Source organism: Cuculus canorus, chromosome 8 (assembly GCF_017976375.1).
Source record: "Cuculus canorus isolate bCucCan1 chromosome 8, bCucCan1.pri, whole genome shotgun sequence".
Classification (NCBI taxonomy): domain Eukaryota; kingdom Metazoa; phylum Chordata; class Aves; order Cuculiformes; family Cuculidae; genus Cuculus; species Cuculus canorus.
The window spans coordinates 32,065,896-32,091,875 of NC_071408.1; the positions used below are offsets into that span (position 1 = coordinate 32,065,896).

Genomic DNA, 25,980 nt, shown 5'->3' on the forward strand with positions numbered 1-25,980 from the left:
CCCCGAGAAAGAGGTCTCTGAGCTCCTGCGTTGCGCCGCGCAGCGCGGCCCCACCGTGACCAACAAATCCCGTCCCCAAGTGCCACATCCACGCGCTTTCTGCCCCCCCCCCCCCTCCAGGCATGGAGGCTCCCGCAGTGCCCCGGGCAGCCTCTGCCAGGGCTGCACCACTCTGTCAGCAAAGGTGGTTTTCCGAACATTCAGTGTAAACCTCCCCTGGTGAAACTTGAGCCCATTTGCTCTCATCCTGCCACTTGTCACTTGGGAGAAGAGAGCAGCACCACCTCCCCACAAACTCCTGTCAGGGAGCCGCACGAGGTCTCCTCTCAGCTTCTTAGTCTCCAGGCTGTGCAGCCCCAGCTCCCTCAGCCGCTCCCAGAACCCCTGTTCTCCAGCCCCTTCCCAGCTCTGTTCCCTTCTCTGGACACGCTCCAGCCCCTCAATGTCCTTCTTGGAGTGAGGGACCCAAAACTGAACCCAGGATTCGAGCTGCAACTTCACCAGAAGGACAATCCCTTCCCTGCTCCTGCTGGCCACCCCATTCCTGATCCAAGCCAGGATGCCATTGGCCTTCTTGGCCACCTGGGCCACTGCTGGCTCATATTCAGTCACTGTTGCCCAGCACCCACAGGTCCTTTTCCACCAGGCAGCTTTCCACCCCAAGCCTGGAGCTGCACCGGGTTGTTGTGACCAAAGTGCAAAACCCACCACTTGCCCTTGTTGAATCTCATACAATTTACCCCTGTCCATGGATCCCACCTGTCCAGATCCCTCTGCAGGGCATCCCTGGCCTCGAGCAGATCAGCTTGTTCGGAGAAGTATTACCTTGACTGACCACATTCCCAAAGCAACAGTTTATTAAACCATCAAACTCGGTGAAGGGTGTCCAGAATTATTTTCAACATCTCAAAATAACTGAAGAAAAACAGAGCTCCTGAAGGGAACAGGGCTTTATCGTCTCTGTCCAAACCAGCTGTGTCCACAGGGTCACAGGCTGTCCAAGCTGATGGACACCTGGCATGTGAAGTGGGGGTCATGCCGGGCACGACTGTTGTTGACAGGAACACGCCATGTGAGCAGAAACAGTGCTTACAATGTCCTCAGACTTCTGATCTAACCGAATCTGTCCTTCCAGGTTGAAAGTGGAGTCTGTAAGTGAGAAAAGAGAAAAAAAGAGATCATGTGAGGTGGGTTTTATACATCGAGCTACGGTTCTTCACGGTTCTTCACGGTTCTTCATGGAATCACAGCTGGACATTCTGGTTGTGTTGTGCACAAGGACCCATGCTGCAGACTCACCAGCAGGTACGCAGTGGAAGCCGACGGAGACGGAAACAGTCCTGGTTGCTGAACAACCTTCTGCACAGCGTAGAACTGGCTCCACTGAGAAGCATTTTGCTGCCACCTTCTCAAATGCAACTGGCTTCTCAATTTTGACAAACTTGCGCTGCAGCTTACAAGCTGTAAAAGATGAATTCTCTTAAAGCACCTACAGAATATATATAAATAACTTTTTGGACTTAATTTGTAGAATTAAAAGGATATCGGGAGAAAATTCTTGACTGAAAGAATGGTGAAGCACTGGAACAGGCTGCCCAGGGAGGTGGTGGAACTCATTTCAAAATTAGTGAAAAATAATAAGAAAACAACATGATTGTACTACAATTAATATAAATCATGTGACTAATTAATGAGTCAAAGACAATGACATTAATATACATTAAAATCTTAGTACCTCCAGCACAAGGGTCTTCTGGGATGATCCAGGACTGACCAAAACTCATTGCATCTTTAGCTAAATATCCACTGGGCGTTTGATATTCCCTTTCCTTCTCAGCATCATATTTTCCACAAATACCACATGTTTTTCCAGCCATCCAGAAAGCAACCTGAATCTTTGTGGAAATAACAAAGAGATGTACTTACATCTTTTTCTTCAGAAAGTAAAAGCACCGAAAATGATTCAAAAAAATACCTCCAGCCTATGCCCATCATAATAGAGTTTATCTAAGCCATAATCCGTGGCTTTTAGCGACAGGCCGTCCTTTTCGCTGCTGATCACCATGCTTGCATCTGCAATGAAGGAGTAAAAAGGGATTTCTTTTAAAAGGAGTTGTGTTGAGGTCCAACCTGAACCACTTGTTAAATTCTTGAGGATTTTATGTGGTTTTAATGTATCTTGAAAGAGATGGGGGGAATGAGAAAGAGCATACTGCGCTCTATAACAAGCCGAAGCCTTATGACAGTGGTGGCATCATTTGATTTGTGTAAAGATACACAGGATCAGCATCTCTTTCTTTGCTCAACTTTCTTGCCACCCGCTGTGAAAGCTGGAATCATAGAATCAAATAATGACCTGAGTTGGAAGGGACCCACAAGGATCATCAAGTCCAGCTCCTGAAGACAGCTTGAAGGTATGCTAAAATCACCTAATTGTTTCTCAAATTAGGGCGATCTTTATCTTGAGAAGTGTTTGCAGGATCATGTCCTCTCTTCTTCAAAAGATCAGAAAAGATCAAACGAAACATAAAGCTGAGGCTCTTACCAGGATTAGATGTGTACGGAACATCTGTCGGGGCTTGAACACCATTAACCTTCAGCTGGATGAGTCCATCAGAAACATACATGTCGACCTCACTTTAAGTAAAGGAAATGAGCATAAAGAAATGTTTCTTCTTCACCCTACTCAGCTCAAAATTTCTAGTCCTGGTAGAACAAACACTGCAGGATCATAGAATCATAGAATAGTTTGGGTTGGAAGGGACCTTGAAGATCATCTAGTTCCAACCCCCCTATGATGGGTAGAGATGCCTCCCACTAGATCTGGCTGCCCAAGCCCCATCCAACCTGGCCTTGAACACCTCCAGGGGTGGCACAGCCACAACTTTCTTGAGCAACCTGTCCCAGGGCCTCACCACTATCATAGTGAAGAAATTCCTCCTTATGTCTAGTCCAAATGTGCCCCTCTCCAGTTTATACCCGTTGCCTCTCATCCTATCACTACAAGCCGCTTGTCGCCCCCCAGCTTTCTTGTAGGCTCCCTTCAGGTACTGGGAGGTTGCTATAGGGTCTCCTCAGAACCTTCTCTTCTCCAGGCTGAACAACCCCAACTCTCTCAGCCTGTCTTTGTATGGGAGGTGCTCCATCCCTCTGATCATCTTTGTAGCCTCCTCTGGACCAATTCCATGCTCGTATCATTCTGGCATGAATCACCTGCTGCCCTTTGAGAGGAGGATTGAGAGAGCTCAGGAAAGCGTGCCAGGAGGAGTGCTCACAAGACACTTCTCCCTGGCTTTACTCCTCTCCGAATGTCTGGTTGTGGTCATGGTTCAGGTAGGAAGATACCAGGCCAGAGGACCCTTGCTGCCGGACAATATAATTGCTATTGCGTTCACGTAGACTGAAGATACTTTACGTTTCAAAGGAAGATCGGATTCCCTGCTGTGGTTCTCTCATGGCCTGAATAGTCTGTGTATTGTAGTATTTTCCTCAGAGCAATATTTGTTCTAATGAAGAAATAGGAAGCTCAAGCACATCAAAAGTCCATCCATTGTATGAAAGAACCAGGAATGATGCAGTGACGAGGAATGTCTTTATCTCTAAAGACACAGTCTATAAAACAAGCATCCTTCTGTTCTTCCATGAAACAGGTGCAGGGAATACCAGTTTCTCTCTATTTCTCCAACATTATGAAACGATTTTCAAAAATAAATAATTACTTGTAATGAAACCTTACAGATCAAAGCCAGTTTGTGCCCTTTGAAGAATACTCCCCACAATGATTTTGCTATGCATAATCCCATACAGCTTGGAGTATCAGACTACACTTTTGAAGAAGGACCTACGATGGCAGAGGTGACTGCTCCAAGGTGAAACCAAGCGTGTCTTAAGTTAATTTCAAATAGATTAGAACATTGTGCTCCAAAGGATGACCTAAAGGAGTACCTCTAATCTGGGATAAGTAATTCCCTCTTTAACTATGTCCACTTCTCAGCATCTCTGCTGACATGATTGTGGATGCTAATTAGTTCTAATTATTAGCTTAGTGTGTGAGACCAGGCTAAATGACTACAAAATTCCCTTTTGGATTTACAGTTTATGTGTCTACCTAATTACTAAGAACTGAAATGAAATGGTTACATGCTAACAAATTAATGAAGAATTTTAAGCAGGAAAGATTTCAGGTTCCTGGGAACCTCGGCTATATTTCAAAAGCATTTTTGCAAGATGAAGTTTCAAATCCCAGTGACACTCCTAGAAATCTTTCCATTGACATCAGTAAGTTTTGCGTGAGTCTTACGCTAGCACCAGTCTGCCCTAACAATTATAGAATGGTTTGGGCTGGAAGGGACCTTAAAGCCCATCCAGTTCCACGCCCCCTGCCATGGGCAGGGACACCTCCCACTGGATCAGGGGCTCCAAGCCCCATCCAACCTGGCCTTGAACCCCTCCAGGGATGGGGCAGCCACCACTGCTCTGGGCAGCCTGGGCCAGGGCCTCCCCACCCTCAGCATGAAGAATTTCTTCATAATGTCTAATCTAAATCTTCCCCCATCCAATTGAAAGCGAGATCCCCCTCATCCTATCACTCCATGACCTTGTAAAAAGACCCCTCCCCAGCTTTCCTGGATCCTCTTCAGGTACTGGAAGCTGCTCTAAGATCTCCTCAGAGCCTTCTCCAGGCTGAACATCCCCGGCTCTTTCAGACTGTCCTCATAGTAGAGGTGCTCCAGCTCTTGGATCATCTTTGTAGCCTCCTCTGGACCCCTCCCAAGAGTTCAATCTCCTCTTCACATTTATAGCGTGCTCATCTCAACATCTATTTGTCATTAAGATTGCAATTACTTACTGGCTGGCGAGTCTGACATTTATTGCTGTAAGGTCTGCAGATTCTTTGAGTCTTTTCATCGTCACCAGGAATTTTAGTTGTGGACTACAGTCCTGCACCAAGACATGGTAGCAATTTGCAGGCATTGAGTAGTTAAATTCAACTCCATTGAAGGTTGTGATGGTGTTTTGGAAAACTGAACAACGAGCTGAAAAAAAAATCAGTCAAAATCAAGGCCTTTGTACTTCGTGTGAGTTATTCTATTTTAAGACTTGTAATTTCTTTAAAGAAGACAATTTTCTAGTTTTCTCCCTTCCCACGTAAAAGCAAAATGATTCCTACAGTTGAAATATTGGGTTTGTAGTAATAGGAAAGCAAAACTTTGCCAGTCCCCAGAGAGCAGCACAGCCCACTCATGAGTCAGTCATCGTGTGAGGTAATTTCTGCTCACAGGTGGTGCAACTCTGTCTTTGTGGCCTTTTGGCTTTTATAGCTTTGTTGTCATTAAAAGAATTTCTCAAATGCTGTTACAATTCACATACCATTAACTCTAGAGGGAAGTCACTAAAATGCCACTGCCTTTATTGAGTCATACCCAGGGTTAGTAACAATCATAGAATTATTCAATGGTTTGGGTTGGAAAGGACCATGGAGGTGCACAGGGACATCTTCAACTCGATCAGGTTGAGAAGATGAGGAGGAAAAAAAGGGAGAGTAAATGTTATAAACGTCTCCCTTTTTTACTGTAGTGATATCTTGTTGGAAATCCTACCAGCTCTGATTAGAAATTCTTTTACAGCAATTTTAATTCATATGGACTAGTTTTGGTGTTTGCCAAAGAATTATGCATACCTATGATATTAGCCCACCGATTTCAACCGAAATGTGACTCCTTATCTCAGGATTACAGAAAGCTTTTCCGTTAAAAATTTACCCTAAGTATAATGTGATTAGCTCTTAATACAGCATGAATGAAACAATAATCCCTTCAAAATCAAGTCCAAGAAGTCAAATTAAGGGGTAGGTAATTTTAAAGCTGTTTTAGCTTCTATGTAACAGCTGTCATCAAGCAAAGCACCCCAAATTTGAGGTCACATGGATATCCCTCTCATGAAGTTTGCAATGTTTTGTTCTTCATGAGCAATCTCTGTGGTGAGGCTGGAATGGGTGCATTTGGGAATGGATGCTTTTGGGATCAATGTTTGACATACAGCTGAATATTTTATCTTATTAATATAAATTTCCTTGTCTTTGCAGCCTCACGGAATTTCATACAGATACGTTTATTTCTGAAGACGAACTGTTTCTTATAAGTGAATGTAAAATGGTTTCAAGTCACGTCAAAAGTATAAATCACATCTACAAAATTAGCCAAGTCAATCAGTGCTTGTGCAGACAGTTAATTGCTGACCTTTGAGGTTGTCAAGGATTGAAAATGCTGCTTGGGACAAGATGCTCTGGTCAGGGGATGGCGGTGTTGAAATCGGAGTATTGGGACTCGAAGGGAATGGCAGGGGAAGCCTGATGGCTCTGTCGTAAATTGTGAGCTGAAAAGCAGTCAGAAAACAAACATGAATGTAAATGCAAAATACAGCGTAGAGATGAGATAGCGTTTTCCTGTTGTGTTCAAAGAGGTCTGTAATGACTGAGATCTCAATTAGAATCTAGACTTAGGTCACACCTAAAAAGAAATCGAGTCCTCTGTCTATAACACAAAATATCTGAGCAGTTTGACATATCTGCAACATACGGAGTAGCAGTGCTACAAATGAAGTTTCATATACATTTGCTTGCAGCTTTTTGGGACTTGTACATCACATTTGCTCACAGTCCCAATAATTTTCTTGGTGTGCCTGAGATGCACACCTTCTCCTTGCCTACACCTTGAGGGCTGCTATTTGGCCATCATGCTTCCCTACAGCCTGGGTTTGTTATAGTATCATAGAATGGTTTGAGTTGGAAGGGACCTTAAAGATCATCTAGTTCCAACCCCCCTGCCAAGACACAGGAAATCTGTCATCTTCCTGAAGATTTGGGGAGGAGAAGTCTTTTCAATAAGTTATTCTTCATGTGCTATCAATCATGATGATTGTTCTGCAACCTGTTTCTTATTTGATGTGTTTGCATGCTGTGTGAGAAAGAGAAATGTGTTGTGAGATATTTTCATCATGGAACCAACCGCGTGAATGCCTCAGGATAAAAGAATCATAAAATCACAGAGTGCTTTAGGTAGGAATGGACCTTTACAGGCCATCCAGTCCAACTCCCCTCCCTGGGCAGGGACCCCTTCCACTGGATCAGGTTGCTCTTAGCCCCATTCAACCTGACCTTGAATGCTTCTAGGAATGGGGTCTCCACCACCTCCCTGGGCAGTGTGGGCCACCCTAAATGTAAAAACTTCTTCCTTATATCCAGTCTAAATCTCCCCTCTTTCAACTTAAAACCATCCCTCCGTGTCCTGTCACAACAGACCTTGCTAAAAAGTCTGTCCCCAGATTTTCTGTAGCCCCTTTCAGTCCTGGAGGCTGCTGTAAGGTCTCCACAGAGCCTTTTCTTCTCCATGGTGAACAACCCCAACTCTCTGAGCCTGTCTCCATATGGGAGGTTCTCCAGCCCTCGGATCATCTCCGTGGCCTCCTCTGGATTCACTCCAACAGATCCATGTCCTTCCTGTTCTGAAGACTCCAGAACAGAATGCAGGTCTCCCCCAAGTGAGGTCTCACCAGAGCGGAGCAGAGAGGCAGAATCCCCACCTGCTGGCCACTCTTCTTGTGATGCAGCCCAGGATACTGTTGGCTTTCTGGGCTGTGAGCAAGATAGCAGAAATAGTTACCTCAGGTAGCTTGAGGACCACGTCACAGGTTCTTGGAGATGTCAGAGCAATAACCAAGGTTGCCTGGTGAGACGGACCATGCTGTTGCCTTTGGGAATACCCAAGCAGATATGCAGCTCCTGGAAGAAATGAGTAGAACCTGGAAAAGGAAATGATTAAAATTAGCTGGTTTTGGAAGGATAGGTTATTATTTGTTCAAACATAAAGTAACGTGCATTAGTGTGAGACATGCTTTGTATCAGGGTTTGGTAATACGTGGTACTGTGTATGGGAGGAGGGGCGGGCAGGCAGGTTTTAACGGGGTTAAACAATCTTCAGGAGACTGGATGGCAGAGTGATATGAGAAAAAAAGTGTAGCCACCTTGTTTCAAACACATTCAGAGTTAAAAATAGGCACCAATTATATAAAACCTAAAATACTAACATGCTAAAAGGTAGATGACCTCGTAGCAATGTGTCAGTCCTGCAGTGGTAGCTTTTAGCAAGGATCCTTCTACCACTAAAATGGTCAATGAGTTGACAGAGGGATCTCTGTGATTGGGTTCCCTCACAGGGACTCAGAGAAATAGAGACAATATTGCTTTAAAAAAGAGCAGAAAAAAAAGCTGAGTTCTGTGGCTGTGCTCCAGGATAGCCAACTTGATGGATTCATCCCCTCTAATAAGGGCAGATCACAGCACTTCAATCTAATATAAAAAATTCAATCTGATATAAAAAATTATCCTCTTCAGTAGGCATTTATTAACAAATATCCTGCATGCTTTTCATGTGAAAGCTTGTCTCGCATGCATATTTAGATAACAGAATTGGTGTATGTGCCTGTATTTTGATAGCACTCAGACAAAAGATGAGGCTTTGATGTGAGCGTCTGTGTTATTGCAGGCAAGTGCATGTGTGAATAAAATGAATGAATTCATACAGTAGATATTAAATGTAGAGTGGTAAATATGTATGTGAACTGAATCCAGCAGGACAATTTTCTTATGCTAACCATCACACAACGTTTGCACTTTAGTGTGCAACAAAACTTATGGGAAGTATTTGTGTCACCTTTTTCTGAAGCCAGGGTGAGGTGGCTGCGTTAGGAAATTAGTCTCTCTGTACAGTCAGTAGTAGATGGACACCACCAGAGAGCCAAGGTTAGGCTTCTCCTCTGAGTTGTCATCAATTAAGAAGCATCAGGAGACCAATTTCCAAATTCAGGCGCCTTAAAAGCCTATGATAGATTAGGTGAATCCCATCACCCCCTTGGTGTCAAGTGGTTTTCCTGCAGGCACAGTGGTGTTGGGCTGATGGTTGGATTTAATGATCTTAAAGGTCTTGACCAACGTTAATGATTCTATGATTCTAAAATTCACTTTGAGGGGAATGAATACATAGAACAAACAGATACATGTAATCTGATTTTATAATATCCTACTGATTAAGGGAAATTTTACAGCTCAGAAATTGCAATACTATGTCCGTAATTATCTCGAGCATTGACATGGGAATTTTTCAAGAACTCAGGATAAAATCTCACCATCTTGCAGTTCTTTTGACTATTGAAGGTACTCTTGGCCACTCCAGCTTCATCTGCGTAGCTGGATACGCAGCAAATTGCCCTGTTGTGATCCGAGCAGCAATCTGATAGTCCTGGCAATCTTTACCCCATTTAAGAGAACCCTAGTAGAGAAGAATATATATATATATTTCATATGAAACCTAGTAAGATCATTATATTTCATTTACCAAACATAGAATCGTAGAATACTTTGGTTTGGAAGGGACCTTAAAGCCCATCCAGTTCCACCCCCCCTGCCAACACCTCCCACTAGATAGGGCTGCCCAAGGCCCATCCAACCTGGCCTTGAACACCTCCAGGGATGGGGCAGCCACAACTTCCCTGGGCAACCTGGGCCAGGGTCTCACCACTCTTATAGTGAAGAATTTCCTCCTAAAGTCTAGTCTAAATCTGCCCTTCTCCAATTTACAGACATTCCCCCTAGTCCTATCACTACAACCCTTTGTAAACAGTCCCTCTCCAGCTTTCTTATAGCCCCTTCAGGCACTGGAAGGTCGCTATAAGGTTTCCTTGGCACCTTCTCTTCTCCAGGCTGAACAACCCCAACTCTCTCAGCCTATCCTCATATAGGAGGTGCTCCAGCCCGCGGATCATCTTTGCAGCCCTCCTCTGGACCTATTCCAACAGCTCCATACCCTTCTTATGTTGAAGATTCCAGAACTGGACACTATACTCCAGATGAGGGCTCATCATGACGTTAAACTCACCAGTACTTTATGGGAATTTATTAGGGAAGCATCCGCACAGAGTTTCCATCTGCTTGGTCCCGTGATGCTTGAAACAAACCCCTGCATGCTCAATCTCGTGGGTTGTGTATCGGTGTACAGCACGAGCTGTAATCCTGTTGGCTGCTCGTTTCTGTGGAGGGCACGAAGGATCACAGCCAGCACTGGTGGCTTGTTGTCTCCCAAGAATTTAGGCTTAAGCCAGTAGAGAGGAAATAGAGACCAAAGGTGTAAATAAAGCATGAAAAATACCACATTAAAACCATAGAGATAAAAAGGAAAAGGAAAAAGTAAAGGTAAAGTTTCATTCAAGAAGTCGTTTTATGTAATGTATGGGACAGCATCATAGATCATTGCTCCATCTATTCAGTTTGTATGTAGTTTTGACACAGTTTTTCAAGGAAAACCTGTCTCAACCTATGTCAGTAGACCAACAGTTTCAGGAATCATTTTATAAAGTAGCTTCATTATAACAAAAGGAAGTTAAGGGGTGACCTTGTCCCTCTCTACTCTCTGAAATGAGGTTGTAGCAAGGTGGGTGTTGGTCTCTGCTCCCAAGTAACAAGAAATGGGACGAGGGAAAATGGCCCCAAGTTGTACCAGGAGAGGTTTGGTCCCACTGTTTTGGATGCAGTCCAGGACATGGTTGGCTTTCTGGGCACAGTTTATTTCTGACTTTAACACACTCACCTGGGATACGGCTCTAGAGGTGCCTCCGTCACTGGCTGAAGAAGAGGAGGAGCTGATGCTGCTGTTCAGGGCTTCTCTTCCTGGGTCCTGAAAAAAATAGAATGGCCTTGAAGCAAGTTGTTTCCCACTGGGAGTTGTTGCAGAATGAATTTTTCATATTTTTATTCTCAGAGAGCTAAGATCTCGTTGCTGCAAAAACAGTGAGAGCAGCTGTAGGCCCTTCTCGCAGTGTGTGCAGTAAATGTACCTGTTCATCCGTGGGCTTGAACAAAACATGGTAAATAGGGAGACTTGCCTGTGGAAACAAATAATATGTAAGAACATCTAAGAGAAGACAAAGAATTGACTTTTGGCAAATGTATTTAGAAGTCCAGTACTGACTATGGAAAATAAGGCAAAACAAAATTATTTTTTTTTACATATTTTAAACTGAAATCTTCTGAAACGCGCAACTTCTGAACTGAAACACTTCAGAGATCCAGAGTGATGAGAAAGTTGAGAAACCTTTGCTAGATGGTTATAGAATCACAGAATGGGGTGAGTTGGAAGAGACTTTAAAGGCCATCCAGTTCAAACTTGGGACACCTCCCACTGGCTCAGGGGCTCCAAGCCCCATCCAACCTGGCCTGGAACCCCTCCAGGGATGGGGCAGCCACGACTTCAGGAAAACATTTCTCCATAAGATGTCATCTCAATCTCCCCTCTTGCAGCCTAAAACCATTCCTCGCATCCTCTCCCTGCCCTCCATGATCAGGAGCCCCTCCCGAGCTTTCCTGGAGCCCCTTTCAGCACTGGAAGCTGCTCTAAGGTCTCTGCTGAGCCTTCTCTTCTCCAGGCTGAACAACACCAACTCTCTCAGCCTGTCCTCATAACAGAGGTGCTCCAGCCCTTGAATCATTCCCCTGTCCTCCTCTGGACTCGCTCAAACAGCTCCATGTCCTTCCTGTGCTGAGGACTCCAGAACTGGACACGGGAACCCAATAGACCCGAGCAGAGGGGCAGAACCCTCTCCCTCCCCATGCTGGTCCCGCTGCTTTGGATGCAGGACACGGCTGGCTTTCAGGGCTGTGAGCGCAGATTGCTGGCTTGTACTGATCTCCTCATCCACCAGCACCCCCAGGTCCCATCCTGCAGCCAACAGCTACCCTCTGTGGTCTGTTTTCTCCTTCTTTGGTCCCTCCTCTATTTTCCTGATGTAAGGAAACACAAGAAACATAAGAAAAGTCCAGCCTGGGTGAGTTACCTGTTGGTTGGAATATTCACCGTCCCCACTGCAGTGCCTGTCCCCAGAGTGGTCTTCTCCACTGCTACTGCAGGTTTTACTGCTAGCAGAGCTAACACTCCTGCTGCTGCTGCCACGCTTCTTCCTAGATTTCTGTATTTCATGTTTCTTGTCGTCATTTCCAGGTTCTTTCTCATCAGCAGAGGAGGCAGTGGAAGAAAAGGATGAATCGGAGAGCTGGGCTGCACTGGGCCATGCCCAGGGGTCTGTAGCTGCAGCCTCGTGTGTTCTGTGAATTCGTCTCTTAAGTGTTTTATTTGAGACCTCCAAAAACAGTTCAAAGGGTTATTGATTGACAGCTTGTTCTGTGACCTTGCTCTGAGTGTCACACAAACTGCTTACCACAGGCTTTCAAGGAAATGCAAATTCCCAGCTCCGCACACTGGAGAAGCTGTGCCGGAACTCACCTTGACTCATTCCTCCCAGCCCCATCCTTGCTTTCCTGTGCCAGTTTTCCAACTGGAAACCCTTGGCTTCATATCTGGCAAAATATTCCCCCCTCCCCTGCTCAGTCTCTTACCTTGAATACATTTTCAATGCCTAGAATCTTCTTCAGTTTAGCTTTAATGTCCTCAAATGGAGATGTCTTATCCTCTTCCTTAGCCCCCGAGCTTGCTACATCGATTATTTTGGAAGCTGCTTTCGATCCTGCCTGAATTTCCAGCTGGATTTTTTCAATATCAGCATCTGTATGAACTGAAGTCAAGATACTTACATGCCATGCTTGAGCAGCGTGCACAGAGATTGACAGAAAAGCTTGCTGTCAGGACTGTACCTGGCTTCAAAACTATTTTGGCTTTAAGTTCTCCAACTAATTTATGCAGGTAGGTATTTCTTAAGGAAGCAGAATTTCGTGACTTTAGGCTGAGACAAGCAGAGCATCCCAAACTCTCCACTTTTGCACAGATGTTTTGCGTGTAAGATCTTCCTCCTACGCTGTGGTGCGGTGCCTCTTCTGAACCTTGCTGGTATCCTTTGGATATCACACTTGGAATATTTCTTTGCTGCATGAAAGAAAAATATGGCAAATAAAGACATTTTTCACAAAGAAGAATTGTCACAGCTCCCAAAATCTTTCCTATTAGTGAAGAGAATGATGACAGTCTTGCCTAAGTAAGGAAGCACTAAGTTAAATTAGAGACCCAAGTGCTGGAAGCAGTGGATTTCCTTTCAAATTCCTATGCAAGGGGACAGATCTCCTGCCCAGGCTTTCCCAGGCAGTGTTTAACAAACAAACTTCTTAATGAGAACCTGCAGGGCTCTTTGGAGAAGCTATTTCTCTGCTATTACCCCTCCTGTTGCAATTTAATACATCCTTCCCCTGCCAGTCTCCAAAGCTGAAAAGCACGAAAGAGAATGGGCTTCTGCCATCCACTGCAGGGACTCCCTCAGGATTTGGGGAGAAAATGTATATCCTGTCCAAAAGCCATCTTCTCCACATTGCTCTGGCTCAGAAAAGAGGGGATATTGTTCAAAGGATGTGAATTTCACCCACCCTCCTTATGACTGTAAAGGCTAGGGAGGAATGCTGTCACAGCAACACAATCTGCGTGAGATGATAAGAGTGAGCAGACCACGAAAGGGAGTGTCTTGAATCCACTGGGACTTGGGTTTGGTTTGGGATACTCCTGTTGAATCCCTAGGTTTCTGTGTTTGTGACCTGGTGCGAGCCCAGCTGCTGCCTTGGGGGTGTTCAACCCCACCAAGGAGCAGTCGGATCTCTACCTGCCTGCCATACACGTGGGAAGAGGCCTCCTTACCTTCCAGCTTTCAGCTCCTGAAGATCCTTCAGGTGGTTGAAATGGCTGGTCAGCGATACTTGGTACTTCTCCTTGGGGAACAATATGGGATCTCTTTTCAGAATCTACTTCTTCCATGTTCCTTGAAACAGCATAAACTTCACTCCTGTGGAGGTGATAAATGGCACACAAGTAACATCGGATTTTTCTTACCCCCGGTGTCTTTAATACCGGAGACATGTGGGCAATTCTGTACTTTTCTGTATGTTAATGAGCATTAAGCCTCTAACACAGTAATGATCTCATCAGCTGACTCAAGTCCTTCTCAAGTGCGTCAGAGACACGGAGGTCACCGGTACTGTTAGAGTTTTCGATTTTTTTTAATTTTATTTTTTTCAAAAGTCTTTGCCAGTGCAAAAAAGAATCATGGAATGGTTTGGGTTGGTACGGACCTTAGAGCCCATACAGTTCCAGCCCCTGCCATGGGCAGGGACACCTCCCATGGCATCAGGTTGCTCAAAGCCCCTTCCAACCTTAAACCCCTCCAGGGATGGGGCAGCCACCGCTGCTCTGGGCACCCTGGGCCAGGGCCTCCCCACCCTCACAGCAAAACATTTCTTCCCAAGATCTCATCCCAATCTCCCCTCTTTCAGCTGAAAACCCTTCTCCCTCGTCCTATCCCTGCATTCCCTGATCAAGAGCCCCTCCTCAGCTTTCCTGGAGGCCCTTTCAGCACTGGAAGCTGCTCTAAGGTCTCCCCAGAGAGTATGACAGAGGCAAACAAGGAGTTGTACTTTCAATATTTACAACAGGGAGCTCACAATCAACAACACCTAAGAACCAAAATGCAACGAGCTCTTCTATACCTCACAGCTGCGAGCTCAGCCTCCTGATGGCAGGGAGGGGTTTCAAGCTTCAAATTTTTCTCTTTCATATTTATCCTCATGTCAAATTTCATTGTAGTGTTGGCAGTGAACTCTGCGTGAAATTCAAGACCACTCTGAAAGTATTGGGTGTTAATCCCCATTGTTGCGATCATATGAAAATATGCCCTGAAGAAATGGGAATAAGACCACGCGGAATCACAGATTAATAAGCACACATTTAACTTTGAAGTGCAAAATTGCATTTTCACAGTGTTCTGTTTCTTGTGAGAGCCACTACTGGTGGGTGAAGGGATGTGTCATAACAGGATATAAAAAGAGCTGAAGTGCCACTGGAGAAAGGGAAGGGAATTATCTGACAAACAAAGCTAACAGAGACCCTCTCTCTGCTTTTTCACTAACACATCGCTTGAGGGCAATCCGTACGTAAGCAAATATATCTTTACAGCTTAGCATCTTTAGTCACTGAGCAGGTATGGATGTGAGTGTTTTTTAGCAACAGCAGAATGGCAGAGCATCCTGTGGGATTCAGTGCACGTTGCTATGTTTGCAGGGTCATAAAGCATCAGTTAATTGAATCAGATAAAGTTAATTGCAGCAGTAAAGCAGCACATAATTGCTTTCTCACAGCTTCACTGCTCTGGACTAGCTCAGCCTCCCAAACCTGGGACAAGTAAGGCTCCAGTACACCAACATGCGATCCCATATCTATTTTAGATATAAGTATCAATACTTGTGTGGGTGTATGTGAAAATGTGTTCGCTTTACCTTGGCTTGATGTCAGCATAAACATCTATGTTGCTTTCCAACAACTGTGAGGGTCTAAAGTTGTCCGATAATGGTGGTGATATCCGTATGTCCACTGCAGAAGACAGACCGAAATGATATGAGCAGAGAAACAATAAATGCCGGAGATACAATGCTTGCAATAAGAAGAGTAGTTAACACACAGGCAGTGCTTTTAGGGCTTGAAATTGTTTATTATTTAAAGATTGCTACTCCAAACCAGAGTTATACAAATATATCCTCAGTGAAGTGAGCTAATTACTTCTCAGACCTTTTGGAAGTAGCTGAACGCTAAGGTTTCCATGTTACAAGAGTATTTTTCAAGATTATAGAGGGATCTTGTTTCAACAGAGGGATTAGAACTATAGTTATGGTGGGGAAACTGCTCAGTTTGGCATCTCAAGCTCACCATCAGCTGCAGCCTGGGCCAGGGCGACGCTGTACAGACTGAGCTCTAGTGGCACGCCAACCACTGTGGGGACAACCTGACGCAGATCGCCCACCATCGCCGGCAGGGTCCATCGGCCTGAAATGCCTTGCTGGACCTCTTCCACCACTTTTTTGACTACCTGCTCCCAGTATGATGATCTCTTTATACTCTGAAAGCAAAGAAATAGGTTAGGAAAGTAGGTGAGAAGAGACAGGGAAGGAAAATTATTCAACATCGCAGACAAAAGAGACAACAGTTTTGTCAGTACCGTCATGGTCTGCTGGATGACATCTTTATCAATGTCAACAAAAGCTATCTCTTGGCCCAATACTTTGATGTAAGTGGACACCAGAGGGTCTTCAGTAGGTAGTTCTTTCCATCCCAGAAGCTGTGGTGTTAAGGAGAGATGTGGAGAAATGAAAGAAGCAGATAATGTCACTCAAAATACAGCAGTTCAGCAGGGTGTGAAGAGTGCTACCTATGGTCCCTTAGCCAAAAAACTAAGACATCTTGCTGGTCTGAATCAATGTGGCCCTTCTGATGTTGCATAACTGACTTCAGGAGGAGTTTCCCCACATAATGATGAGGTAAGGACTTGGTAATTTTTGCTGCTGTAAGGAGTGGGCGACATCCAAGTTCTCATGGACAAAAATCTTATTCAATAATCATTTTAAAAGAGAAGAGCAACCACTTACTGACACTTGAAACACATAAATTTTTCTACCGGCATCACTATATTCTTTTGTACTGGATATTAAGGGCTGACACTTGTTGAGTGAAAAGATGGCATTTGTTGACAGCATAAATACAATGTAAGAGCATCTTTCCATGACCAAACAGGATGACTGACTCTTTTCTCACTGGAACATCAAAGAGGCAGCTTGTTGGGTTGATGATGCAACTGTATTGCAAAGAGAGCAGAACGGTGCGTAGAGACATACTGTTTTACCGAGTTCCTCCAGTGTTTTGTACGTATCGTACTCAGCAAAAGGAATGTTCTGCTTCCTGATAAGCTCGGTTAGACTTTGTGACCGGAGAGCCACCTGTAGGAAACACAGTCAGATGTCACAGCCCAAAAGAGACCCAGAGAAAACCTTTGTACCTAGTATTAGGCTCACGGGTTCCTCTCTAAGGACATGCTTCATAAAGGCTTTGCACTTAAAAGGCTCTGTCTCCCTGGCAGATGACTGCAGGCTATGGCTGCAGATGCCAAAGACATGCTGAGCCAGCTTTGAATTAGTCAGCGGGGATAATTTTAGGGCAACACAGGCTGCAAAGCTTGCCCAAGAAGCTGAGGAAATGCCTGCATGCTGCTACACGGAGCTTCGCGCTGCTTGGGCTGCACTGCTGGCTGAAATTTAATTTCAGATACAACAGCATCCCTGTACTTATGCAAAACACCCTTATGCATGCAAAATACTTATGCAGATGAATATTCTGCTTGATAAGCTTTCCTGTTTTCCTAAATTTCCATGCCTGTACTGAATGTGTTCGTTGACAAGTGTATGTGTGAAGAGGCCCGAATAAAAAAAGCCTAAGTAGAATCATAATAATTACCTACTTTTTCTTTTCCACATGCACCCTCACAGCCAGAGATGGAGTTAAACACTACATCAAGGTCCAAATGGCTTAGCAAGTAATCCTGCCTGCGGCTGGCTTGCTATTTTTATGGAACACTTACCTCGATAATATCTGTTGCAGTATTTGCATAATATCCTCTTACTTTTGTGATTACATCGGATGGAAACACGGTGCTGGGACTGTTCATTAGATAGACCCTCCAAATGGCACCAGCCTGATATTCAGCTGTCATGGGAATAAAAAGCAGCAGAGATTTTTGTTAGGGTCTCCAAGGTGTCTGGTGCACATAAGGTACCTGCTGTAGTAGGGCACAAGGGGTTCTGCAAGGACGCAGTCCCACAGGTCCTCAAGCTGCCACCCTTGAGAGCAGAAAGTTGTTGTAGGACAGAGTAAACACATCTACGGTGACTGAAGGAGGAGCCCCAAGTCCACGAGCAGGCACCGCTTTCATCAGTAGACACCCAGAGAGTTGCAGGACATCCTTGCGTGTTGTTGCTTGTTAGGAGGCTCTTGTGCATTTTCTGCTTCAACAATGCACTAAACTCACAGCCTGTGATAGGATTTTAGATGAAGATTACAGAATCACAGAGTGATTTCTGTTGGAAAAGACCTTTAAGATTGAGTCCAAGTATCAATCCAGCCCTGTTAAGTCCACCGCTAGACTACTATGTCACCAACACCATCACACCATGTGAGCACTAGACCACCACAGAACGCAACAGAGGCATTTGGATACAGAAGCCAAAGCTTGGAAAAGGGCAGCTGGTACTCACAGGAGTAACCACCGACGTGAATGACCTTGCTGTAACGATAGCTCAGTCTGTCGAATCGTGGGCTCAGTAGTTTGATGGCAATGTTGCAAGCAGCAGATCTAAGTAATAAAGAGTTAAAGTCACGTGAAGACAGTCACCTGTGACCAAAGTCTTAATATACATCACCATTTGCAACCTAAAAAATGTACTTCTTCCACTACTCACAGATGATAGAGCTGTGGGACCCTACTGACTGCCAGAGCCTTCATGTGTGAATATGTGAAACTGGCTACTTGCAAGCTGGGCTCCGTCAACACCGCACTGGCCAGAGCTGTTACAGTTGGAAGAGCGGGCTTGGTTTCAAAGAGGACAACACAAGCCACCATCCGGACTTTAGGAGCAAGGGTGTTGTCCATAAAGACCTGGAGGGAGATCTCCCTTACCTGTAGGGGGAAGATAGAACATGTGAGCACCTCAAAACTTGACGGTGAGAAGTGTTTCTTAAGTGATATGCAGTGAATGGTGAACACAACCCTGAAGAGAGACTTGAGCATGGAACCTGCCACTGAAAAGGGAGATACTGCTGGGGGAACAGTGAGCAGGGCTGGAAGAAACAGCCGTCAGCGATGGGCCCAGTGTTACCATGCCTAAAGCAACCCAAGCGATCAGCAAGGATGGGGTGATGTCAGGAATCTGCAGTATGGGAAAGAAGACAATTTTCTTAGTAACTGAGTCATCTGCCCAGAGTTGTGAACATTAGCTGATGGCTTTATTATCCCCGCATCACTTAATCAATTCAAACCATACCCTCTAAGACACTGAATAATAAAATTCACTTACTTTTATAGGGTCTTTTCTGGCAATTTTCCTCAAGGCCAGCACAGCATCAGTGTGGATTCTGCTCGGTAATGAGGCTGCAGCAGGTGAAAATGTTGGCAAAAACTTCAGGATGCGTTTGATGCTGGCCAGTTGCCCTGCGTTGCCTATGGCTTTCAGGGCCAAAGCCATGTCTTTGGCATCACCTTTGCTGGTGGCTTCGGTAGCAAGGTCATGGAGTGGCTGAAAACAGAGCAGGCTGTGTTAATCTTATCAGGTAACAAACTTGTCATAATGCATAAAAATAAGCATTGCCGTGGCAAACAAAACATCGGTGCAGACCCCTGGGTAAAGCTGTTCAGATTCGTCGTGCAGGAAATATCTCACCACTTTGTCAGGATACCAGATGTGGAAAGTCAGGCAAGCAAACTTGGTTTTCTTCTTGCACAGTGTTGTTACTATGACCTCAAGCTGTGCCAGCGAAAGTTCAGATCAGATATTAGGGAAAATATCTTTACTGAAAGGGTTATCAGACATTGGCAGAGGTTCCCCAGAGAAGTCGTGGAGTCCCCATCCATGGAGGGATTTAAAAGATGGGTAGATGAGGCGCTTAGGGATCCGGTTTAGCAGTGGACAGGTAAGGTTGGACTCAATGATCTCAAAAGTCTTTTCCAACCAAACAATTCTATGACTCCATGATTCTATTACTTGATTTTAAATTATGCTTGAGTACAGGAGATGCTCCTGGGTGGATGCCTGCACCAAAGCATCTGTTGCAAGTTTAAGAGCATCACCTCATTGTTTCCTTCTTTCTTTGCAATTTTGCAGGCAAACACAGCTAGGAGCGAGGCATGTAAGCAGCCAGTTACCTTACTGCCTGCATTGTGAGAGCAAAATTAGAGGCGTTTAAAACATCTCTTCACCTCTTAAGAAATGAAGGTCACCCACCTGAAGAAGTTCAGCTGGACAAAGTGAAGACTGCTCACAGTATTTATTTACCATGCTACCATATCCCAGGTGAACAAGTGTTCGAAGCATCGGTGCTTTCTGGATTTGAGGACAAGTCAGAAAAGTCTACAGAAGAAAGAAGCAGCATTTGTTAATGTTTCGAGTAATTAAAGCCGGTGTTTTGTGAAAACTAGATTAGAGAATAAAATTGGTTTGGATTTTTCCTGTATATTTTCAGAAGTTACATCAAATGCTAGTCATTCAGCTAAGGTAAAAGTAAATACACTTGCTCCACTTACACTGAATGTACTTTAGATATTGGTTGTCTGATACTATTTTCTTGGGGTTTTTTTTCTATTTAAAAAAAGATTATTTCAGCAAAAAGAAATCAATCACAATTTTCCTAGGATTGGTGGGTTTTAACATAAAATATCAAAGCCATTATCAAATTTTGGTCACGAGTGTTTGGAAGCCTTTCTTTAAAGCATTCTGCATTTTTGATAATGCCTTGCATTTTACACATTTAGAAGTAAATCATAGAAACATGGAATGGTTTGGGTTGGAAGGGACCTTAAAGATCATCCAGTTCCAACTCCCCCGCCGTGGGCAGGGACACGTTTCTCTGGATCAGGTTGCTCAAAGCCCCATCCAACCTGGCCTTGAACACCTCCAGGGACGGGGCAGCAACAGCTTCCCTGGACAACCTGTTCCAGTGCCTCTCCTCTCTCATTGTGAAGAAATTCCTTCTTATGTCCAGTCTAAATCTGCCCCTCTCCAGTTTACACCCATTGCCCCTCATCCTATCGCTCCACATCTTTGTAAACAGTCCCTCCCCAGCTTCCTTGTAGCCCCTGAATCTGTTGCATCTTTCACTTATAATCCTGTGAATCCACCTTTTAAAAGACAGGAGAGGGAAACGGAAAGAAGAACGAGCTGCGCTCACCGAAGCAACTTGCAGGGTTTCCTTGTTGGGTGTAACGAAATGGAAGGCGAGAGGGAGAGCCATGGCTGCTTCCCAGGTGTTCAGCTTCCCATCGTGAATTTCTTGCTTCAGGAATCGGAATGTGTCGGTCGCTCCAGCAGCACAGATGGCACTCAGGAACCAGGGCCTGCCAGGGAAACAAGGATTCTTTATTCCTATTGCCCAGCACATCTCTGACTGGAAGTCAGGGCTGAAGGCAGTGCGGTTACCTGTAGGGAGGGTTGCTGGCAAACTGCACCCACAAAGACTCAATTCGATCGAGGGTCACTATACGAAAAAGCTGGACCATTTCCAAGAACCTGACTGAAGCTTCTTTAGCGGCTTCCTCCTCATCCTTCTGCCCTAATTGCCGCAGTGTTTCTGATATCTGTGGCGGAAAAAAACCAGACAGTTGGAAGGATCAGTGTCTAAAATCATAGAATCATGGAATGGTTTGGATTGGAATTGATTTCAAAGCCCATCCAGTCCCACCTCCTGCCATGGGCAGGGACACCTCCCACTGGATCAGGGGCTCCAAGCCCCATCCAACCTGGCCTGGAACCCCTCCAGGGATGGGGCAGCCACCGCTGCTCTGGGCACCCTGGGCCAGGGCCTCCCCACCTGAACAGCAAAACATTGCTTGCTAAAACCTCATCTCAATCTCCCCTCTTTCAGCCGAAAACCATCCCCCTTGTCCCATCCCTGCACTCCCTGATCCAGAGCCCCTCCCCAGCTTTCCTGGAGCCCCTTTCAGCACTGGAAGCTGCTCTAAGGTCTCCCCACAGCCTTCTCTTCTCCAGGCTGAACAACCCCAACTCCCTCAGCCTGTCCCCATGAATAGCCTCCTGTCTAGGGGGGTTGTATTCTGGTACAATAAAATTTACATTTACAATGCAGTAACATCTACGTTTCTTCCTAATATCTAACCTAAATCTGCCCTCTTTCAGCTCAAAACTGTTCCCTCTCATCACTGCATGCCCTGCTAATTATAAAAAAATATCCCACCACCTATTAACCTTATAAATAATGAAAGAGTGTGACAAGTAAGCCTCTAATACCTGTAAATCTGGATTTTTAATCCTTAGTAGAGGAATGGGCATCTGGAGTACCTCTCCTGAGAAGTGATAACGCAGACTCCCTTGGTTTTGCAGCCGAGCTTTTGGTACGCTGGCGGAAGCTCTTTTAATGCCGACCAAAGACAATTCTTGCCTTGAAGGGAGAGAAGGAAATGCGTCGGTAGCCTTTAACTGCATGGTGTGCTCAGAGGACGCGTACAGCGGTTGGAGAGGGGTACCCAGCAGGACCATTGCGCTGACCACAACGGATCGTGCACCTCTCAGGATTTTCTCGGAATGTCATAGGACTGGTGAGAGATTTCATTAGAGTTTGCAGGGCACAGAATGTGGCTGGGCATCCCGAGGGAGGTACGGTGCCTCAGCCCTTTGCAGCCCACAAGCCAGATACCTCTTGCTAACTAACAAATGAAGAGTAAATACGTTTTAAGCATCTCCTGGCTCTGGTGATCACAGCTAAAAGTGCCTACCTTGCCTCCATGACTGCTACCCCGTTGGGTTCGTTGAAGGGAGAGATCAGGTACACCTGCTCGGATGTAGCAGACGTCATCAAGGTCCTGCTGTTGTCATACTTCATCTTGTAAGTGAACATCACCGTGCCCTTGATGTTTCTGACTTTCTAGAAGTGCAAAGAGATCTACTCAGAAATACGAATGTTTGGTAGCACAGAGTCAACATCCCTGGTAGCATCAATGTCATGCATGAATGCTTGGTTTTTGCCCCAGGGTGGCAGCAGGACTCTGTGCTGCTCGTACCAGGGGGCAGGTGGGACAGGGGCGGAGGTACGCCGTTCCCATGTCCATCACAGCTTTGTCCTGGCAGTCCGTCAGGTCCTTGCTTTTGGAAATAGTGGCACGGCTATTCTTGCTGTCATCCTGGATAACGTATCTGGTTTGGCAGATGCCTTCAATCCCAGCCTGTGAATATCGATTTGAACACACTGAACTTTCCACTTGAAACAGCAACAGAAAGAAAATTGGCTGGGAATTGTACGTACGGGGAAGTTGCTATAAAAGAGTAAAATGAGAAGAAAAGGAAAATCAGAATGGAAAAAAACAAACCTCCTGTAGTTCATACACATTTTGTGACTTTTTGATGGTTATCTGCATCATGTTCAGAATGCCCCTCACTAGGTTAGTGCACAGGATGGGGCAGTCCTCAGGGGCGAAAATATTTCCAACCCTTCCCTCCGTGTATTCAAACTTAAAGGCTTGGGTTAAACACGCAGCAATGGTCTTGGTGAGCCTTGGAGACGGGGTGAAGGGGTCAGTGGGCCAGAAGCCGTTGTATTCTTCCAGCTTTGGTGACCGAATCTGTGAAAAACACGGGGAGAATGTTCAGCTTGTTCACCAGCAGTTTGAAATAGTGCAATAAGAGAGAAATATGACACTTCTAGTCCGTGGCTGCACACAGGCCACTTGTCCAACACTGCAGGAAGCATTTTCTCCTCCGAGTCTTGTGCTGGCCTAGAAAGAGTCCTTGAAAACACAGTTTCCAAGAAGGATTTCTGCCAGAAAAATAAGATCGTGCAAGCAGCGTTCTAAACTTCACCGAGTGTGGTGAAGCTGGGTGAGTGAAACACAGGCTGCCAGCAGTCGGTATGGAAAGGATACTTGCCTGTTTTCCCCAGATGTCCAAGTGAGATCTTCCTTCAGTCTACAAGGCAGCCAAGCCATCAGTAGAGCTGCTGCCCAAACACGTGGGAACAATTTCAGCTGCTGCTCCGGCTACAGCACATGCTGGAGTGCCAAAGCCTTGGCACAGCTGATGGGGAGGCGGAGGTGACTGCGAGACCTCCCATGGAAAAGGGTCCTGTGGGAGCTGATGTCTCTGTCTTTGGAAGTGGTTGTCATCACTTGGAGCTTATCAAGCTGCAAAGTGTGCACACAAGTCCTTGACTGCTACCTAGTGGGAGATGTGTGCCTACGTGCACATCCATATCTAAAACACGTACATCCGCACCTCCCACCCTTGGACATAGAAGTGAAAAGGTGGAAACTCTGGATCTTGTGCTTTGTTTCACTTTAGGCATTTATAATCAATTCCGCAAGGGTGTTTTGCCTCTTGTCTCAAATTATCCAAACCATTCTATGATTCTATGATCTTGGCACCCGGGAGGGCGCCAAGCTTTTGTGTGAGCTCTGTATCTTCTTGTCATTTACTTTACCAGCCTGCAAGTGTGAAAGTGTGTAGCCCCATGATGCAGTCCCACCTCCATGGTGATTTACCTGGAGAAGGTGGTCGCTCTGAGACACACGGCTGATCTCCAGCTTGCAGGTCAGCTTCACCCCTGCCGTCGCCAGGCCTTTGCCAGGCAGCCCATGAAGGATGAAGCTCTCGTAGCCATACAAGTAGGTCTTGCCAGTATGAAAGACAGGTTCTATTGAAAAAAAAAATAACAGAAACACCTCCTTCGCTGTGACTCTTGTGATGTTACTCACAAGAACCATCCCAGCAAAGAAGGGTGAGCGTGCTACTGCTGAAAAATAGATGCAAGCAGTGGGTAAGGCACGGTCATAGGGGAGGGCGGCATGGGAGCTGCTGGTTGGTGGTGGGAACGCACTTACCGAGGTCTTGCTTCTGGCCCCCTGTGAGGGAGGAAAGAGAAGGATGCATGAGAACCCCTTATCTCTGTGGGTCCTTTCATTTACTATTCATTTACTGATGGTTGGCAAACACCAGTAACGGGCTTCCGAGGTGCACCAAGGGACACCAAGCCCACACCACCCCTGCTCGCTAGCTGCTGCTCGCTTGGCTTTCCCCCTGCTGCTAAGCTTAGGCACAGACATCTAAGAGTTTACAGCTGAAGTTATAAAAGGCTTCAGCAAACTAAGCTGTGCACACCCCTGAAATGCCCCGAGGAGATGCAGTTTTCTTAGGACCACAGTGGCCATCACAGTTCATCAATGCTGCTAAAGCTTCAACTTACCCACAAGGGCGAGCACCAGGGCCAGGATGAGTCCCTTCATGCCCAAAGCGACTGAAGGCTGCAGGGGAAAATGTGCAGCTTTTATAGAAGAATTATTAACAGGCACAGTGAATTTTGTTGAGTTATTAACTTTTTATCAACCTCCCTTTGAGGGAGAAGGGGTCGGGGCAAGGTGTTGGACGCCAAAACCATCACGAGCACTTTTGTTCTTATTTCACCAACTGAATGCACTGAAAGTACCTTTGGGAGCAAGAGCTTAAAAGCACTAAATTGTAGTTAAAGCCAAAATATTTATTGTGTAAGAAAAACTACTAATTATCCTCATTCACTAGAAATGCCTGGTGTTATTGCAGTCTTTGCTGACTTTGTCCAGGTTATCCTGACCTGACCATCCGGCACAGCTTATCTAACTGATAGTGCCCCAGCGGGATTGTGCAAAATCCCCAGGCAGCACTCCTGGGACACCACACCGATACTGCGAGCAGGACGGGCCGTCACCCGTGTTACTGCTCTCTGGGGACAGGAACGTCACCCAGTACCACCAGCCTCCCATCATCGTCACGAAGGCCAAGGATGAGCCTCACTGACACTTACGCTTCCCTCACTTACCTTCTCTTCTGGGGCGAATGTGTCAACCCCTTTCATGGATGCGATTACTCATAGGTGGGTGTCGGTGAGGATTTTACCTGTGAGGTGGAATAGATGAGGCTGATGGGTCTGACAGACACAAACCACTTGGTTTACAAAGGCATCGACAGGGGGATTTACCCAAACTCATTTGACATCAAGCAGCAAGAGGCAAACTCTTCACCCCACAGCGGGGTCTCCTTCCCCCATCAGCAGGCATTTTCCCTGTCCCTTTGGTGCAGCCTCACAGGTCCTTCAGGATGCTCTTGGTGCCATGGTTTGGCCAGGTCCCTGGATCCTCTGCAGCTGGGCTTGACCAGAGCAGATGGAGCACTACCTCCATCAGGAGCCTGCACAGTGAGGGTTACGGCAGTCCCAGGACTGAGGGGTTACACGTTGGCACCGTGCAGCCACCACGCTCAGTAACCTTCTCCTCCATTTGTGGGGAACTGAAGGTCCTGCCCGGCTTCCTGTGGGAAGGGACTGGATTCTGTATCTCATCAACAAATCAGTGGCTCGTATCCAAGACAGC

At 45.7% G+C, this 25,980-nt stretch overlaps 1 protein-coding gene across 1 annotated transcript; it reads right to left on the reverse strand.

Moving 5' to 3' along the window:
* Positions 1–877: 877 nt before the first annotated feature.
* On the reverse strand, positions 878–25,599 carry LOC104055206 (vitellogenin-2). Its single transcript, XM_054073178.1, has 36 exons — positions 25,578–25,599; positions 24,822–24,872; positions 24,460–24,480; positions 24,121–24,272; positions 22,954–23,205; positions 22,648–22,809; positions 22,363–22,511; positions 21,878–22,028; positions 21,050–21,207; positions 20,802–20,967; positions 19,859–19,984; positions 18,935–19,153; positions 18,320–18,537; positions 18,116–18,213; positions 17,443–17,567; positions 16,703–16,804; positions 16,030–16,149; positions 15,741–15,930; positions 15,314–15,407; positions 14,528–14,713; positions 13,683–13,827; positions 12,698–12,926; positions 12,443–12,618; positions 11,884–12,186; positions 10,888–10,935; positions 10,641–10,727; positions 9,933–10,145; positions 9,184–9,326; positions 7,662–7,800; positions 6,240–6,375; positions 4,850–5,036; positions 2,527–2,637; positions 1,976–2,066; positions 1,736–1,895; positions 1,300–1,461; positions 878–1,149 (listed from the first exon to the last, which is right to left on the reverse strand). The coding sequence occupies exons 1-36, from the start codon at positions 25,597–25,599 to the stop codon at positions 1,034–1,036; spliced, it is 5,208 nt and encodes a 1,735-aa protein (XP_053929153.1). The 3' UTR covers positions 878–1,033.
* Positions 25,600–25,980: the final 381 nt, after the last annotated feature.